Source organism: Dermacentor variabilis, chromosome 9 (genome assembly GCF_050947875.1).
Source record: "Dermacentor variabilis isolate Ectoservices chromosome 9, ASM5094787v1, whole genome shotgun sequence".
NCBI lineage: Eukaryota > Metazoa > Arthropoda > Arachnida > Ixodida > Ixodidae > Dermacentor > Dermacentor variabilis.
The window spans coordinates 75,385,025-75,405,160 of NC_134576.1; the positions used below are offsets into that span (position 1 = coordinate 75,385,025).

The following is a 20,136-nucleotide window of genomic DNA, read 5'->3' on the forward strand; positions in this document are numbered from 1 at the left end:
TATTAGATGATGACAATGAAGTAAAACTTATAATTTCTGTGATTGCAGCTGCACACCTGTTCTTCAACCCTACTGAGTGACTGTTTGACAGCACAATACAGGCACCATAGCAGCTAATGTCAATGCTTCCCAAGAATCGCAATGTATATATTTTGGTCTGGACAAGGTTAGTGATGGGCAAGTAACACGTTTCTGCATCTTTCAGATTTTATGTCCAGTAATCTTCAGCAGTTATTGTTTGTCCTGATGCTTTAGTAATTGGGAATTAGGTAATCCTGCTTTAGGAATTAGGCAATGGTTGAAAAGCTTGTTGATTGGCTGTGGCAGTGTTGGCAACTACTGAGCCTACCTACAAAAGAATTAGTCGTTTGAAGTATAGGTACGTAATTCTGTGCCTTCAGGTGTTGTAATCTAGGCAGATGATGACATGGGAAGCCTTTATTTTCATATAGTGAAGGAATAAGTGATTTAGTAGACATGACAACACAAGTAAGGACGTTTGAAGGTGCCAGCAATGGATACATATTCCGAAACTGTTCAACTGGGAAGCAAATTCGCAAGGGCTTGATGTAAACACCGAGGGAGGAAGCACAATCTTATTCAACAATGAAACGGTATGTCGTAGCATTGAAGCATAGCCACAAGGGGTGCTGCTGATGATCAGCCACTTCCATGGTCACCTCGGGCAAACATCTGTGTGAGGTGTTTTACTGTGGCGGCATATCGCAGCTTGAGAAGCGGTGAGAAAACTCTGCTGCACAACCGAGTGACCGTGTTGAAAAATCCTTCCTTGACCTTGGTGCTCCTGTGTCACTTCTTTCATAGGTAGGCTCACTACTTGTCAGCCTATCCCAAAACTCTTGTTTTGCTTCCTTTTAATACACCAACAAGTAAGCTGATATTCGGTGTTTCACACTGTGTGTCACGACAGGTTTGCCTTCAAATAAAGAAATAAGAACCACACAAAATTTGAATGCTTTCCCGCACCAGGAAAATATCCTGGTGCTTTTATTAGTCGTAAGTATTCCAACAAAGTTCGATTGCAGGACTAGTGGAGTTGCTTTTACTAAAGAAAATGCCACGAGTGACTGCACTGTAGCAGTTATTGGACAAGATTCTATAAATGTCACCATTTCTTGGCATGTTTTCTAGACTTGGTGACAACCTGAGAGTTCAACACAAGCTTCACCCACAAAACTGAAATGCAACTTCCCCTTGTGGCTCCACACTCTAAAACAGTTACCATGAGATACCAAAATTCAAGTTCAACTCCACTGTGACACCATGAGATTGAGCATATGTATTTGCATGCGCATTTATAGAAAGTCTCCAAGAATTGAGCAGCAGTGTTTAAATCACTGTGTGCTCAGGTTGTGACCAAGTATGCAAGCATTTCGTTAACAAATTGCGTTTTGTAATGTGTCTCTGATCATAAGTAGAAAACTCAAATTTTATTTTCAGTCACATTCAATTAACATTTTTATCACGTGCAGTGGGACAAACAGAACATAGATTTTCCACTTCAGGGTCTTCTGACCTACCTCCTATCTACATTTACAAATGTAATTTAGAAACATCCCTATAGTTCCTTGCTACATGGCATCAACATAATAGTCACAATAACTGCAATTTTCAAACTTCTCAATGCAAATAAAACATCACAATAAGGTGGTTCCCATGTACCACATGGCATCATATACCATCTCTGAGCACATTCAAACATGGGCCACATGTGGGAAACTAAGGTCAAGCAGGAGCCAATCTAACAGAAAAATGAAAAATTTTTAGCAAAACTGCGCCTGAAACAGCTGGTTATCAAAACCACGACATGCACACTAAAAAAGTACAAATTTGATAGAACACATCCTTGGGGTTTGAGATGAATGCTCAAGCATATGACCAACTATTGTGATAATCAGCTCATTTTTAATGAGGGATTTGTAATGACCCCACAATGTTAATTTGTGTTTTGAATGTCAGCCCACTTTACTATCTGTGCTTTCAATGACAAAACAGCATTCCATCAAACTATTGATTAAATTTGCACTGTAATGTTCACGAATACTTTACTGTCGGCTTTTTATCCGCCATGGTTGCTTAGTGGCTATGGTGTTAGGTTGCCAAGCACAAAGTCGTGGGATCGAATCCCAGCCACGGTGGCCACATTTCGATGACGGCGAAATGCAAAAACAACCGTGTTGCACATTAAAGAAAACCAGGTGGTCAAAATATTCCAGAGCTCATCACTACGGCATCCCTCCTAATCAAACTGTGGTTTTAGCATGTAGAGCCCCATAATTTAATTAATTTTTATCGGCTTTTGACTTGTGTTGCGTGATGTGTTCGACTATATATATATTTTATTTCAATTAGCATTTTCATTTCATTTCAAATAATGAAACTTGAATCGGGGGCAAGACATTTGGGCAGCCTCCATCATAGCTTTCTAGAGCATGGGAGTGGTGCACTTCTGAGACCTATGGCACTGCCTGGCAGAGGAACCTGGAACGGCATAGTTGCTTGGGAGCAAGGGCTGCCAAGTGAACAAGATGCCTTCACTTGTTATGCAGAGCTCCCCATTTCTGATAACTGATGTCTCATTTTACCTTAATTAACTCTGGCCAATGACAGAATGCATGAGCACATGTTTTTTGATCACATGACAAGGCAGCTGTGCTGTTTCATCAGTACATGTGCTGATAAACAGCTGTTCTTGCTACTGCGGCCTTGCAGCCTGGTAGCTATCATGGCTCCCCATTCTTTAGGCACTCTCACCAGAAAGGGGGTACTGCACCACATGCATGGCTATGACCACAAGTGCCGATGCCTTGTCCACCTTGTAACACATGCACAGAAGCAACTGTGTCATTCAGGCTTCCTCCAGTAGGCGGCACTAAACAGTTTTGGAAACGTACCACTCCTGCACTTCAGACGGCCATGGGTGTGCTGTACAGGATACCCTCTCCGTCACAAATGAAATGTGACCATTTGCAAGGTGCTGTTTAACAGAACCCTCCTGTGAAATAAACTACTTCTGCTAGCTCTCCAGTAGTATTACAAATATTTTCATCAGTAGTAAAAGGTCGCTGGAGGATTGCTGTTACTTGCACACATAAACAAGCTCTGTAGTTTATTACACTTGCAGACACTTTCTTTATCTGGTTATGAAGCCAATAGTTAAGGAACCAAAAGCATGCAACATTGCTGTTGAAAAGAGTCCAATGATTTCATTTATACTTGCTGACTTGAGAGACAGAAAACATGTTACCATCTACTAAGGCATGTAGTTTGAATACGTGTAATATTTGCGAGTAAACATGAATTTCTTATTCCATAGTTTTCATTTTTGAGTGTTAGAATATGCAGTTTTGGAACACGTTTTAGACATCTCTGAACGCGAAATCCCATTAGTATCATTACCTGGTGACTGTTCTGCGCTGAACTCCTGCTCAGCTCTCTCCAGTGACTTTTGACAAACTTCAGCAACAAATTGCCGTAGAAAGAACTTAGAAAACTATGTGCAATGTTTGTCAATCATCTGGCGACACCAAAAACATTCCAAAATGCAAAGCTGCTTACGTACCTCTAGGTATGAGAGAGCAGATTTTTTTTTAGGTATCAGTAAACCACTAAAAATGTTATAAGGTGCTTTATTATCATGAATGCGAAACCTGACACCATATCGCTTTGCAAGTACAAAAAATCTCAGGTGACACAGCGCTCAATGTACATTTGCAAATAGATGCCTTAAAAATGCAAATGCTACACAGTGAGTCTAAGCAGCCTGATGGGCCAATTGAATGTGACTGTGCAAACTATGGCATGATACATGAGGTGAATGAAGTACAGATATGACGTCCATGCTATGCTACCTGCACAGCAATTTCAAAACGCTTTATTTTTTTAAATTTCCAGTGAGCACACTTAAATTTCTATACCTACCTACTTTGGTCAGACTAGGTCTACTGGCAGTAACTTCTTCTACAGCATCAGTAGTTTAAGGGTTTAAAACCACCACTCAATTCATTGAAGTGTGGCTGCTTCTGTAAAAGTAAACAAGTTACTTGACATCAGAGAAACCAAAAGCAGCACCAAAAATGTCAAACTACTTGGAGTAGCGATATATGTGCATAATGTCAAGACCTAACGCTTTGCCTTCATGACCAGAAAAGTTGTCTGCAAATGTAGTGTGTGAAGACTTCAGCATGTAACAATATGTAACAACAACAACAACAACAACAACAACAAGTGAAGTCATTTCCCGCCTTCCTGATATTGTGCAACAGTACTGTTCACACAAGCTTGGATGTTCTCTTATGCAACCAACAGAAAACTAACCAAGCCATTCTTTCTCTGCAATCCATTCCACTTTCACATCATACGAAAATTGGTAACCAGTAGATGACAATACTGCATCAAGACGGCAAGTTGGGCCAGTTAGTTAGGATTCATAGTAAGGTTCGAGACAGCGCAACACAAGATGAGGACAAAAGAATAGGTATAAAACGGCGACACAACACTGTGTCATCGTTTTATGCCTTCTTTTGTCCTTGTATTGTGTTGCTCTGTAACGAACCTTAAGATGGCAATACTCTGCAGGGAGTGCATAACGCACCAGCATGGAACGACACACTTTGTGAAGAGTTTCAGTCTTGTACCAATATTGTTGACACTGCTAATTCTCAGGAACAACTAGTGCTGTCTGTGTCCCTTGAACAAGTATCTTCTGGGTGGTTTTGTCCAAAATGTCCATTTCAGCAAAGGCCACTCTACGCCCAGCGCGGATGATCCGTGCCTCCATCAGGATGGTGTCTCCCAGTTTGGCAGGGCGAAGAAACCTGAAACACAAGAGAGAAAAAAATTCAGGAGAAATAAAAAAAATTCAGGTAAATCCTCATGCATTCATCCAAACAGAACAGTACAAATGGGGCAGTGTGATCTATTCTCACTCTTGACATTACCCAATAATACAAATGAAGTTAAATTCTGAGATTTTATGTGCCAAAACCATGAATTGTGCGGTGGAGAGCACGGGATTTGTTTTGGCCAGCTGGGTCTCTTTAATGTGCACCCAATGCATGGTACACAAGCATTTTTTGTATTTCGTCCTCGTGGGAATCTGGCCACTGCTGCTGGAACGATTAACCCGTGACCTTGTGCTCGTAGCACTGCAATGCCATGGCCACTGAGCTACTATGGTGGGTCTATTACACCATAGATTGTTTGTGCTTGTAAATGCGCGGTGCTGTATATAAGGAACAATACACTGTGTTTTTATTTTGTTGATTCCTAAGCAAATAACTATAATACTACAAGACTTGACTTATAACTGCAGGCAAAGCGTGATTGTAATAACCAAGTGGAACCGATGCTTCCTCTGAAGCATTGCATGCTAAGTATGAAACAGAATACAGTCATTCGTGAGACACATGCAATGTGGCTTGTCTAATGACTTTGATGCACGTGCGTTAAACTGTGGAAGATGGCACTACTGTTCTGTCCATTTAGCGAGACTGTTGCAGCGTAGTGGTTATAATGTACGGCTCACAACTGGGTCACAAGTTCAGACTCCATCCAGAGACAAAGACTTGTTTTCAGCACTTTGGCATGTTGTGATGACTGACTGAAAGAAGCGCCACTGTTTGTCTATTCTTACTTAATCCTTGTGAAGTTGTGCTGTTTTTCTGCCATACACTTGGACCAACGTACCCATATGTCACCTCTCATGATCAAAGGAAGGCAGTGTGCAGAGACCAGTTTGTAATCCACTGAACGGCTATGACCATTCAAATGAAAGCACACCACCATGTAATGCTCTTAGCACAAGGGGTTCATGCCTACTGTTGCAGACACAGTTTTCTTTTTGCCCATAATAAATAGTAGAGCGCATCAATGTTCTCAGTAGCAGGGAAGGCTATGACAGCTGATCTGGGAAAATTAAATACTTGGGCTCGCATACTTCTTGGTTACATGGAAGAGGAACACTGTGATGACTCGATGGATATGGAATTCTTTGGTGAACACAAGTTTGCGAGTTTGATTCCTGTCTGAGACAGGTCACCTTCTGATGACGGCTGAATGCAAAGATATTGTGTAGTATGTGCCAAAATTTAAGTACACATTAAATGGGCAATAAAGGGGAACAGCAAGTCAAGCCATGTTAGTAAACCGTGCTTCTGGAATAGCGAAATGGCACCTCTTACTGTGAGAAGGAGCTAGGTAAGCCAGAAGAGAAACAGATGCAAGAAACGGGCGGCTTTCCACACCAGTTTGCCGTGGCATCATGCGTTCTAGCATCCTATGGTATGGTTGGGCCTGGGTCGGTCGGTGGTCAGTCAGTCGGTTGCTGGGCGGGTCCTTGCCAAGTATATTCAACCTCACTTTAAAAGTGCTTCTGGTGCCGGGAATCGATCTTCAGCCCACCGGCGCAGCAGCCTGATGCTCTAACCATTAAACCACAAAAGCATGTATACTTCTCTCATGCCAACACCAACGAGCCCTCTCAGATGGTTGCCACGTGATGATTATCATGAAGGTTCTCCTACTACTGACCTATACCCACCACAATGGGGGGATCGGCAAAGAAAGAGGCTGTACATATGGTGCAAGCAACTAGCCCTTTGAGATGATGGCCATGTGTTGATGAGGATAATGGTTTCCATACCACGGTGTATACCCACAATAGGATATCAGCGAAGAAGTGCGCAATGCATATTGTACCTCCAAGTGGCTCTTTCAGGTGATTGCAGTATGTTGACGACCACGATATCCTACTATGGTACAGAACCACAACAAGGGGTACAAGGGATCGGCCAAGAACCGTGTGTTGATAATGAAGATTCATCACCGCATGTTGATGATTATGACTTCCATACTATGGCATATATAATCAAGGAAGGATTGGAAAAAGAGTGTGTCCATGTGATGATGATGTTCACGATTTCCTACTATGGAAAAGACCCACAACATGCAAGCACGAAGCACATCAGCATGTTGATGATGCTAATGATTTCCATACAATGGCTGCAACCACAATGGGCAATCAGCTAAGACGGGGACTGTATATTTAAAATTTATAAGCACAAATATTGAAATATAAGTCAATATAAAATGTCACATTTTGTAGCATGGGTGAGTGAGAGCATATGCGTGCACCAGTTTCCTTTATGCCAAAGACGAAGGAATAAAATGGCCACATTTCTAGCATTTTTTTAAAATGCTTGATGAAAGCTTCGCTTCGCACAGATTCCAACAAATGCGTTGGATATGCATAATTTTCTTTCATCCTTCATCTCATCGTTTATTGCATCCTCCTCCACACATTGACCTCGTTGCTCTCCTCTCCACTGGCACTCTTTTGAGTTGTGGCATCCCATTCTGGAACACGCCTGCTGTCTCGCTTATGTGCTGGATTTTCTGGCAGCTACATTATAACTGGTTTTGGGTCTCGTACAGCTTAGCTACTAGCAGTATCCGCTTATATTCAAGTTCAATGGAAGAGTAAATGGAAGTCATAAAACACTAAGCTATATCCAGTCCTGCACTATTAGTGGTTATATTATAAGTGGTCTGAACTGTACTATGCTGTACAAGTAGGATGTGAAGCTATAGTCTGAGGTAGCTATAGTCTCTACAGACAGACAGACAGAAAGACAGACGGACGAACGGACGGACGGACGGACGGACGGACGGACGGACGGACGGACTGGGCAGGGCAGGGCAGGGCAGGGCAGGGCAGGGCAGGGCAGGCAGGCATCAAGTGTTTGTGGTCACAGCAATGTGTGTGTCAGTGTAATTTACAGAGCCTGCAGTGTACAGGTGACTCACCTTGCTTTCAGCTCAGTGGTGGAGAACAGCACATTGTCCTCATAGGCAGTTTTTAAAAGTGCACATGTATACAAGTCGATCAGGGTAGTGGCCATGCCACCGTGCAGGGCGCTGTTCAAGTTGCAGTGTGGCTTTTCCAGCTGCAGCTCGAGGTGAGCCACTTGGCTCTCACAGGAGATCAGCTTTACCTGTGACACGTGAACAAAGCAAAGGCCAATGAGCAGCAGCCGGTGCTTTTATTTGTAAAAGCTTAACTGTCCACTAAATGGAAAGCACCAAATCACTTTATACTGATGAGGTATTGATTGGGAACTCCCTTTTTCTTTAATTTTGTGGTAAGAAGTTGACTGCTATAAGAAAAAAAAATAATGCTTCCAACTTATGAATTTCATGCCAAAACCTGGTGCTGGAATGTTTGTGTGGGGTGACAGGTGTATCTGGAGCTGTTGTGGTGCAGTAAAAACTGATGAAGCTTGCTAAATTCTTTCCTTGGATCCTTTAAAATACAACTTAGTCCATATTTACCAATAAAAGATTAGATAAACCTGAGCAGATGACTGTGAAATTCATAATGTTATGGCACACTGGTGCGGGAACTTCAAGGTGACATAACTACACATCTTTTGTTATTGCATCTTTTCTAGCTTATGCCTTCTGTGGTCGTAAGACGGATATTTTCTTGGTATTGCAGAAGGGCACTTATACAACACAAATCTATTGTCTTGTTAGTGTTCCATTTATTCAAGATTTAGTGATTACAGTTATTTTCTTCTTGCTCAAATTTGACAACAAAATTGCATTTTTGGACTGTGCCATTTGATAAAACACTTCGCATGTTTTCTTGCTTATGTTTGTCAGGAAAAAAAAGAATAATCTTGTCATGTGCACTCCTTCTTATTGGAGAAGCATGCTGCCAAGGTCTTGCCACCTATGCATAACTGAAAGTCCAGCCGAACTGTGCAAATAATACAGTCAGGTGCTTTATTGATTTATGAGGTGCAAAATATGCTATATCATTGCAAATTGTCAGCTAAACCAAAGCAGCACTGAGTGTGAAATATCTTAATGTTGTGAAAATAAAAATGCAGGTGAGTAGGTATATACCGGACCAGAAGATTAAGACATGAAGTGGTTAAGTGCGTGAGATACCAAAGCAGGCTTGCACAGTTGCTAAGGAACAGTGCTTGTAAGCTCAAAGAATAAATGATGGGTTGTGAAGCCACACTGTTAGCTGTACCGCTTTGGCCACCTTATTATAATCTAATGCTAATAAAGACAAGATTTGTTGAGTTGAACTGTGAGAGCCCTGCTTTTCATATGCAAGCAACAGATCAGTGCATAAAAAGCCAAAGTGTGTAATTGGCGTGGTAAACATACTAGGCAACACACCAGCACGGCCCTACTTCTTACTACCCTCTGTGACAACCTAGGAATTCAGTGCAAGCTCCACCAACAAATCCACATTGCATCTGACAACTGTGCCTTCCCGATACTTCCCAACAATGCCCAGCATTTAAACAATTTCAACTTCATCATGCCATCACAGAAATGGGCAAGCCTGATTGGCTGGCACAACCATATATACACATATACGAGTTGGGTTGCTCTGTATCTGCAGACGCATTCCTAGGTGGCCAACAACCGTGAAGCTGAACTGCTTGTAGAGAAGCAGACAGTGTGCTTCAGACATACCTCATAATTAACCAGCACTAACAATGTGCTAGAAATCTTTCATTCAGTCATAGGCTCTCTAACACCTGCTCACATGCTTGCTTATGAGTGCACTCACTAACTTTCATTCCACAGCTGCGAGTATGATGATGATGCCATATAGGGTCTTGTGGTGCAACGTTGGCCAAAGAGCAGCAAGAATGCTATGATTTAATCGATGGCGCACTCAATAACAAAGGGTATTTGTGACATTGCTGCATAGTGGCCTAAACATATTCGTTGTTAATAGCATAAAATATGCTATATGTGTATTGCTACTATGATGATGACATGTGAGGTATGCTGAGAGGTAAGATAACCTATGGAGGGTCATACGCTAAAAGATGAGCACCAGTAGCATTACTGCCTAACGCTGACTTTAAATGCAAGTTCATGGATGCACACACTATACCAAGTGGCACTGTCGCAGCGGCAGCCTCTAGTGAACAATCATGCTGCGATCTCCTGGGCTGATGACCTGCAATGTCATATCATGTAAAAAGCTTAAAACTTATTTGGTGTTCAAAAATGGGCCTGTACCTTGTAGGAACATTGCTGGGTGAAGAGGAATGTGATGTTTATAGGCTAAAGGAAACTACTTTTTATGATGAGGTTCTGCTTCCTGATATTTTGTTTAAGCATGGAGAACTGTAAGCCTCTCATAACAACTACCACACTTTGGAGGATCAGCAGTTGGCAAAAAATTGTGAGTGCCCTATGTATGCCCTATCCCAAGTCAACAGAATAGGACATCAGTTTGTCTTGTTTTCGTTATGGAGGGCCGAAATGCTAACTGTGGCTTGATAAGGTGGAATTTATTAAGAGATTAGTTGGTCCCACATATGTTGTTAATATGACCTCATTTCTTTGCATATGAGGGGCTTCCAATCTACGGTAGAAACAGCTACTGAAGAAGTGTTAGGTTTTGTTGTTACTGATGTGGCAATATTACCCTTGATGCCGCTATTGCCAGGAACCCAGAATATAATGACGTGTTGATGAGATGCAAACATAATGCACAGGATGGAGATCAGCAAAATGCAGGGTTTTTGTTCTTTTGTAGAGGCATTAACGCTTGAACAACCCTTAATGAATTGGTGAATATTGCTACCTTTTGTAGTTTGTTTGCTTAATCTGTTTTGCAGCCATGAACAGAGCACAGGCTTCAGCCATGAATATGCTTGTTTCCCTGTGCAGAACAAGATTCTGAGGATGGACAGACTGCAGCATAAGAAACGCCAACATGTAAGCTTGATGCACCTTTATAAAATTCAGGACACAAGTACTTCTCAGACCTGCAAAACCTGAGTTTTCCAGGTTTTCCTTGAGTGATTTTGCAAATTTCCCTGAGTGACACTGAACTTTGTTTTATGTCAAGACGATCTGACACCATGTTGCCCAATGCTATTACTTTCTAGTAAGCATGTAAAAAAAAATTAAAAACAACTTAATCTAGTTTGAATAGTAAGGAGTAGTAGTGTTTACTTTATTCAAACAGAACACAGAAGGGAGGGGTTAGTAAAATGCATAACGAATATATATCTTTAATAAAAAGGTAAAGCCCCTTGCAAATCGAGTCGAACATATTCAAATACGAATAAAATAAGATGCACACAGAAGCAAATATTTTTGAATATAAGCTATTTCCATCAGCTGGTAGCAAGTTCATTGCCTTCGAACCATGTCACAAGTGAGATTCTCTCTCAACAATTTAGAAACTCAACCTCAACTGTCCTGACATACTCTCAGCCCATGCACAATGCCTGTGCTGCATTTCACTGGCGGCGAGATAATCAAAATGACGGCGGTGGTACCTTTGATTGATGCCGTTTCGGACCTGCGGTTACGGAAAGAACTCCGGATAGGCGGACGGCGAAGGGTTCTTGCGTCCGAAACTTCATACATTCTCATACATTGACTCTAAAGGGCACGTGGTTGTGTCGCGAAGCCATCCGAATTATCGGGAATGTCTCAAAAATCGCGCGCCCGGAAAATCGGTCGCTGACTGTACACAGGCAACTCCGCCAGCCGACGACACGGCGTCAAAGACGATTCGTCACAATTTCTCTGTTACTGGAGCCAGCATTAGCGCGACTTTCGTTCCCTAAAATTACTGCTAATTTTCCCTGACAGAAACACAAAATCCCTGAGTTTTCCCTGAGTATTTCCAGACTATTCGATATCCCTGAGAATTTCCGCTTTTCCCAGTTGGTAGACGCCCTGCTTCTCCTGCAGTTCCCTGAAATGCGTGTGGAAGTGAAACTCAGGAGAGTGCTTCGTGACTTCTACAAAGGATGTGTCACATTGTACAAGTTGCGAGTGCGATGGCGCTAACAGCTTCCCTGGAGCCATTAGGCAATGTTCTAGAATTGGGACACCCATTTTATCACTAAGTTTTCTGACCTACATTGAAGAAAACCAGCTTCTTCACTGAGGGTAGATTACCGAATAGTTCCGCACATGTCATATTGTTAGTGGATGCGTAGCAAGGATGTCGAGAGTTAGACTGTACTTTGAGAAAATATGCGAAACTGCTGTACATTCTTTGTAGGTGAAGAGACCACTCATTTGATTCAATGTATATACTCTCAACAGGGCTTGTTTTTAAGGTGCCTGTGGCCAGGCGGATATCCAGACGGTGGATGGGTTCCGACGCCTTTAACGCGCTCGGCACTCCAAAGTGCTATACCACGGCACCGCAATCCAAGCAAATGGACGTTGGCTTTGATGTGCACACAAGATGGTTGGAGTGACGTTCCCTAAAGCCACATTGAAATGGGTCAAGCATTTTGGTGCTAACAGCTTCCCTAGAGCCATTGTTCGAGGATTGGGACACCCATTTCATCACTAAGTTTTCTGACCTACATTGAAGAAGACTAGTGCGCCTTGTCCTGTCTGTGTTCCTTCCTGTGTGCCGTCACTATTGGCGCATCATCTATTGAAAACATTTTATTGACCTCTAGGAAATGTAAAAGACTGCAATTGGTCATTTCCTCAAAAAGCTTACAAAGGCAGCTTGTAAGTGCTATAGGACAGTAACAGTCAGCCATGAAGAATCTTTACAGTGCTTCAAAACTGGGATAACAATCTATATGGAAGATACCCAGCAGACCAGATAGTATTGACAAGCATCGGTAATGTGATTTGTGTGTCAGAAAGGAGGTGCTTAGTCATATTGTACATGATTCTCTCAAGCCCTGGTGCAAGCTTTAAGTTTGGCAGTGCTTAGAAGCACGGTTATAAGGGTCATTTTGGCTAGATTTCCAGTTCAGTAGCTTAAATTCATCTGTTTCTGTATATTTCAGAAAGTGTTCCAAATAGTGGGTGGAGCTACAGACATGCTCAACATGTTCACCAAGATCGTCAGCCTTGTCTTCCAACTTGTTTTCTTGCTCATCTACCAGGGGAAACAGATGGATTTGTTGACCCTTAAGCCTCTTTAGGCCCTTTCATACTTGTGCCTCAATGCTGGAAAGGAACCTCTCCCAGCTTGCCCTCCTAGCTTGCCATTGCATATAGGACAGGCCTGTTGAGCAGAATTTCTCGCATAGAAACTGCTTCAAGGGGTGTCTGAAGTGCTTTATGTGGGCAAGCAACAGACTTGCTGACAATGATTGCCACTTCACCAGAGGATGCAATACGGTCTCCCCAGTCTTTTCAGAAGATGGCATATTGCCGAAGAAAATTTGTTTGATTGGTATTTAGGTGTGTCTTCTGGACACAGAAAACTTTAGGATGATATTCGGTTAGTAGTACAGCTTTGTCATTAAGGTAGTGAATGAATCGTTTAACATTCAAACTAATTATCCGTGTAATCATCGTACTGATAGAAATGTGTTGTGTATGCCAGGTAGAAATTCAGATTCGTGATCAAGGATCTTTGTTTGGATTCTTGATCTTTCGTTTTTCTTTTTTTCCGCAGTCAAGAGTCCGCAGCCAATCCAGTCCTTCAGCACCAAAGGCAAAGATTAGTCTTATTGGCTTCTCAGGTTTGGTACTGTGGATGATGTGGAAGTGGGGGAAGTTCTCATTGAGTTGGACTAAAAATTTATGGCTTGCTTCGGTGCATACCCGCTTAGCAGCAGTACGATTGGGTAAGGCAGGAAAGGATTGCTCATTCATAATGGAGTATATTATGTTATATATTATGTTTGGCAGTGGTGGCACCACCCACCATGGAGCCCAACGAGGGGGCGCTACAAAATTTGGTGATTTGTGACTTGTGCACGCCAGCTGTACATTGCTGCTATAACCTAATGCGTTATATAGAAGGCTGAATATGTTGCACCAGGTTAACCCAAGCCGCCAAGAAAAAAATGGGAGTAAGTGGAGTAGAAGACAGGAAAGACAATAGGGAAGGAATACGTTAGGCTTTTGGGAGGTACAGGAAAAGGTAACCACCGATTTAATCCATGTGAAGCAGAGGTCAAAGAGGTGTGGTGCCTTCGCCGAGGGTCCGTAAAGGTCTAAACACTGGTAATCGGCTCAATCCCCAGGACCCCCTTTTCCCTGGACATGGCTAAACCACAAACGGCTACACGCGGAAGGGTCCAACACCCATGTGCTTGGGTCTGTGGTGCTACAACCCATCAAATGCCTGCTGACGCAGATGCCCTTACAGGGTGTGAATATGAGCAAGTACCAGTTAAAGTAAGTGGCTGAAAGTGTGAACGTGAGGGTGTGCTACAGAGACAGAGGAGGAAATAAACATTTCTTTCAGAAACCCCACGTTTGGTGCCAAATATGACTGAACGAAAAATTGTTGCCACAGCCTCAGTGCTGCACAAATTTGCCAACCAGTATTATGAGCCTCTTCTGCGACATTACCTACTCTTGTAGAAATATACGTTCTTGCACCTGCAGCCTAACATTCAGTGTTAATGTTGAAGCTGCTCATGGCAGATGTTGAACGTCCTGCTGAAATGTAAGCAAGGCATGCCCTTACAATACCTGCTGCACCAACACTGCAAGGTTCAAAGGCTTCAATGTTAGCATTATAAAGGCCAATAAGGAAGAATAGAGGGAGAGTTATTAATCCATTAACTCCAATCTAGGACAAAATTTTTCACAAAATGTTCAATGTGAAACTGCAGTTGGCCTAGATTAGATTTACAGATGCAGTTCGGAGAGCCATGCTTACGGATGTGGTCTGAGGATTTGAAAGCCTGTGCATATGAGTATATGTCAATGTTAAGAAACTGCTTACAGAGAAGCTTTGAGGCACTCCACTAACTTGCTGATTGAGGAAAAGTACCAACTAAGATTCAATAATCACAACTATGCATCCCTAATAGATGTGGGCCTCGTAATGAAATTTGTGACAACATATGCTGTAGTGGCCTCGCAGCCATTTTGAGATTGTCATCTTTTGTGCACCAGAGTACAGGGCATTACAAGAAGAAAGAAACTGAAAAGAAGTCAAATGATGTCAATGCGTTCAATGAGGAGTGAGCCGCTATTGAGTAATTGAGCATTTGGTGTTTCATGCAATTGAGCAAAAGCTTTGTAACCAACATTACAGGTCTAGAAAAAATCCTTTTCTTGGCAATGTTGATATTTTCTCAATAAGCATACATTTGAGAAAGCTTTTTGGACTTAAGAACCTGAAGTTTCAGCCATTATCAATGCTGACACACTTAAAAATTCATTTAAGGCTGACTTGAATTGACATAAGTATGGCACATGAAATAAAAATGACAAATCTAACATTAAAAGGCATTAATATGGCAGTAAGAATTATTAGGCAACTATGGGCAATGGATGTTGCAGTAGAGATTAGGAAGCAGATTTAGAAAGGTTATGTAATGCACAGAAGAGAAGATTGATGGTCTATTAAATTAAGAGAATGGGTGCGAAGGGAAAGGAGAAGGAATTGAGGACAGCAGAGGCTTAGACAGAGTGATCAGATCAGAAAATTAAAAAAAACATAAAATAGAGTCAGCTGGTGCACAACAGCTTATAACCTGAGAGCGCTGGAAGAGGTCTTCGTCCTGCTACAAACATAAATAGGTTGTGATAACGACTGAATATGGTAAAGCACTAAGGAGACAACCAGTCTTAGGAACCAAGGGAATCATAGTCATTCACAGGTAGCCCACACTATTATAATGTTGCAGTTCTGCTATGGATGCAATGTTGAAGCTCTACATAAAATAATATGCCTATATAATGTGTAGAAGTTCACTATATAAATGTTTGATATATCACATTTGTATAATGTTAATGTTCAAAAGAGTACTTCCTGTTAGTGCTGGAAGTATAGCATCAACAAAAATTTACTCAAATGTCATAGCCCATCGGCTGAGTATACTTCTGTTGTTGTGTCTTATTGTTCATTCTTGCCAGTTTTGCTGAAACAAATTACTCATTTAATTAACAACAAACTTTTGCTTGTTTACTTTCTAAATAGCATGCAAATATAACAGCACATGAAACATGCTTTGCTGTGTAAGGCAAGTTAATTACATGTTTTGATAAGAGTGAAAATAAATTCATACACAACATGAGAAGATATCCTGCAAGTGGTAACAGCGCCTACAATCTGTGAATGTTAAACGCAATGTTCTGAAGGCTGAGCCATTTGTTTCAATCACTGACCAACTTTTTGGTTCTCCACATATTTGTAGCGCACATCAAAAGTTAGCATTAACACTTTTACACCAGAAAAATGAAGCCTGACACATTGTGCAGCATGCCAACAACCTACACTGTCAACAGTCTATAGAAACAATAAGCTATGCGAAGTCAAATCAAGATTTCTTCACACAAGGTTCGAGCCACAAGTCATCATAAGACAACAGGGCAAGAAACAGGGATGAACCAGTTTTTATTTTTGTGAAGGCATGCTTCACTGATACAGTAGTATGATTTCTCAGAACTATTGTTCCCTGCACTTTTTTAGCAAAGTTGTGTCGGGAAGTTCCCATGTTTTTTGAGCAGTGGCAGTGTGGTTGCTATTGAGGAGGCTCAAGCATATTGTGCAAAGCAGAGTCGGCACAGCATACAGCACCACACTTTGAATATGGCAGAGAGTACAAAAGTACTGAGCCCGGATATAGTGCTGTGTTTTAAAAGACTTTGATTTGGCAAAAGAATTGCATGAAATATTGTTACACATTTTGTAGCTTTCAGGCAGTAGCAAATGCTCTCATGACTTCTGGAGGGTGACAGCTCCTATGTGCAGCTTTGACGGCTTCGATATTATTGTCCCCTTCAACGTATGGCACGTACCTATTACCTATGCACGCATCCATGCACGTACTCACGTGGGGGGGAGGGGGAGGGGAATTGACCATGATTCGCTGCGTGAGTTGCTAGGATTTGCATGTTTTGTTTCCGTTTCCTGCTGTGATGGCACATAACCACTGCGGGGGTCCAATATATCTACATAACTTTTTATTTGTCGCGGTCCAACTCTAGCACTCACGTAGACCATCGTGCGATGAACCACAGGAAAATAGGGGTAATTCGTAAACTTTTAACTGAGCCGTGTAGGTGCAGTGGCCTCACATGTCGCCAACAACGTCGCGCGCTTGGTCCACGAAGCTACACAGTGCCGCGATTGTGTAGCGATGCCTTTTCCGATGCTATTCCTTTTCGCGCTTTCTCATTCGTCAGGGCGACGCACGCCCCCTGTTTGGGTCAAACGTTCGTCAACGGTGGATGATCAGAGCGGCATAGAATCGAACGGAAGGAATCTCCACGTGACGCGTCAAGTGTTCGCATGTTCGTCTATTTGCTAACTTTTAACGATTCAACGACAAATGATCATAATAGTTCGGCAAACAGCTTAGTTGGGTCGGTTAGCGCGGCTTCGGAAAAGTTAACATAGTAGCGGACTGATACGAGCAGACTTTATCCGTATCCTATGCAGATATGAGGGCTGGGCACGTGGGTTTGCTCTTATCCGTACCGTCCACAGCACGTCCTGTTCCGATCAATCATTACGTGTCTCGGTAAAGTACAAATAACACATCACCCACCTTGTGTATAAATGACTGACAGTAAGGCAAGTCTTTGAAGCTTGCGATCGCGTTAATTGCACGCTGCATGTTCTTCACGTGTGTCTGTTGTGAAACGTGAGTAAACCAATCTTCGACGAAAAGCACATAAGCATGGGTTTGCCCGTTGAACGCTGTCACAGGCTGTTGTCACACGGGAATGAGACCACTACGCGTTTCACGTCACGTTGAGTTGGAGGACTGGTGCCGCTCCATAGATCCCTCCATAGATCCTAAGCTTCCGGCTAGCTTCCGATAAGGCTTCCCGCTCTGTCTATCGAGGTTTCCGTAAATAAATGCAGATCTCGAAGGCTTGGCTATAGTTTTGTTCACATTACTCTAAGGAATTCATTGCTGGGAAAGCCATGTACTAACTCTATTGGGAAAGCAATGTGCTCACATTATATATAGGGCACACATTCAATTAACAAGTGTTCTAAAAAATATCGCAGCCGTATCGTCTCGCTTATGCACGCAGTGCGCAAGAACATAACCTTCGAGCTCGGTTTTCGTACGTTTGAGGGAGCTGTCGCTTTGCGCGTATTTCAACTCGTGCAAATCTATGACGTGTTCTCGGCTTTCAAAAAGTACCTCCGTCGCTTAAAATCCGCACTTTAAATCTAAAGGGCGCCACTCTGGGTTTAAACACCACTTACCAACCTTTAGGAGGCTAAGGCCAGAAGCATGACCTTCGAGATTCTAAAGCACCACACTGTTGCAAAAGAGAAAATGAGTGATGGAGAAGATGAAAATGTGCTATTTTCTTGAACCCTTTTTAGACAGCATGATCCAGTACCTCAAAAGAGGAAAGTGTGCCGTGGTCTGCACGGCTGTCGTGTACCGCACTCTCAGAGGCCACGCAGAGGCGCATAGAACGGTGCACAACTGGACAGCGCTTCACATATCACACACGCGCATACATACATACATACATACATACATACATACATACATACATATGTATACTCTAATGGCAAAAATCATGGGGTTTTAGGTGCCAAAAGCACGTCCTGATTATGATGCACGGCGTAGTGGGGGACTCCGGAATAATTTGGACCACCTGGGGTTGTTTAAACTAAACCTAAGTACACGGGTATTTTCGCCCCCCCTCGAAATGCGGCCGCCGTGGCCAGGATTTGATACCACGATCTCCGGCTCAGCGGCCCAACACCAAGCCGCTCAACCACGGCGGAGCGAATATACAGCTTCGCTTGTGTTCTAGGTGTGCTAGTTTCTAGGAGTGCTAGTTTGCCATTTACAGCTTCGCTTCTCAAGCTCCAAGCTTTTGGACACAGGTGCCGCGAAGCACTGGATCTTAGCCATATACAGCTTCGCTGTAAAATGCGTCCCAATGAAACTTCTATCTCACAGAGGCCCGATGAGGACACGGATCTCGACGAGACGGTCATTAGAGGAATCGCCAGTCCACGGGATTGGCCAGTCGTTTCAGCAGGTGCGAGAGAGAAAATCTAGGGGCGTTTGCGCCTGAAATTTCTCCCTTTGCCTAGGTACCACGGAGGAGCAGTTTCTTTGCTCGTTCTGTCCCTAGGCGTGCCCTGGCGTGCCGGACGAGACGGTCATTGTAGGAATCGCCAGTCGTTTGTCGGGTGCGAGAGGGAAAATCTGGGGGCGTTCGCGCCTTGAATTTCCCCCTTTGCCTAGGTACCACGGAGGAGAAGCCGATTTGCTTGTTCCGTATGCGTGTGTGTATTGTGTTCCGGCTCACTGCTCATCGCGATCACGCCCGATCCTGATCGAATTTCGCGGTCGTGATTGCCTCCTTTGGACAAAATGAGCGAGAGACCCAATCACAGTCGAGAATTTCGATCCGGATCGGTGCCGATCGCAATCAGAAGTATACGTGTGACACTGGTAGTGACAGGGCAACGCCATATCATACTCGCCTTCACGGGAGACCACTGACCAAACGACAACAATCGTTCGCGCCAGTGCACTGTGCCAGCAGTCCACGGGATTGGCCAGTCGTTTCAGCAGGTGCGAGAGAGAAAATCTAGGGGCGTTTGCGCCTGAAATTTCTCCCTTTGCCTAGGTACCACGGAGGAGCAGTTTCTTTGCTCGTTCTGTCCCTAGGCGTGCCCTGGCGTGCCGGCATTTTGCCATGTGCCGGCTGGCGATCCGTGCGTCGTGTACAAGTTTTCCTCGTGCGTCTCCTTGGTGTTGCTGGCACAGTGCACTGGCGCGAACGATTGTTGTCGTTTGGTCAGTGGTCTCCCGTGAAGGCGAGTATGATATGGCGTTGCCCTGTCACTACCAGTGTCACACGTATACTTCTGATTGCGATCGGCACCGATCCGGATCGAAATTCTCGACTGTGATTGGGTCTCTCGCTCATTTTGTCCAAAGGAGGCAATCACGACCGCGAAATTCGATCAGGATCGGGCGTGATCGCGATGAGCAGTGAGCCGGAACACAATACACACACGCATACGGAACAAGCAAATCGGCTTCTCCTCCGTGGTACCTAGGCAAAGGGGGAAATTCAAGGCGCGAACGCCCCCAGATTTTCCCTCTCGCACCCGACAAACGACTGGCGATTCCTACAATGACCGTCTCGTCGGATCTCGTCAAAGCCTGCCAC

At 43.3% G+C, this 20,136-nt stretch overlaps 1 protein-coding gene across 1 annotated transcript; it reads right to left on the reverse strand.

The window, feature by feature from the left end:
* Positions 1 to 974: 974 nt before the first annotated feature.
* On the reverse strand, positions 975 to 17,832 carry LOC142556981 (acyl-coenzyme A thioesterase 13-like). The gene is made up of 3 exons (XM_075668464.1): positions 17,520 to 17,832; positions 7,828 to 8,015; positions 975 to 4,838 (listed from the first exon to the last, which is right to left on the reverse strand). The coding sequence occupies exons 1-3, from the start codon at positions 17,586 to 17,588 to the stop codon at positions 4,676 to 4,678; spliced, it is 420 nt and encodes a 139-aa protein (XP_075524579.1). The 5' UTR covers positions 17,589 to 17,832; the 3' UTR covers positions 975 to 4,675.
* Positions 17,833 to 20,136: the final 2,304 nt, after the last annotated feature.

Coding starts and splice junctions, on each gene's coding strand:
- LOC142556981 (XM_075668464.1), bottom strand. CDS start 17,588: ATGCAGCGTGCAATTAACGCGATCGCAAGCTTCAAAGACTTGCCTTAC. Junction 8,016..17,519: donor GTCAGTCATTTATACACAAG/GTGGGTGATGTG, acceptor CACGTGTCACAG/GTAAAGCTGATCTCCTGTGA. Junction 4,839..7,827: donor ACCACTGAGCTGAAAGCAAG/GTGAGTCACCTG, acceptor CTTGTGTTTCAG/GTTTCTTCGCCCTGCCAAAC.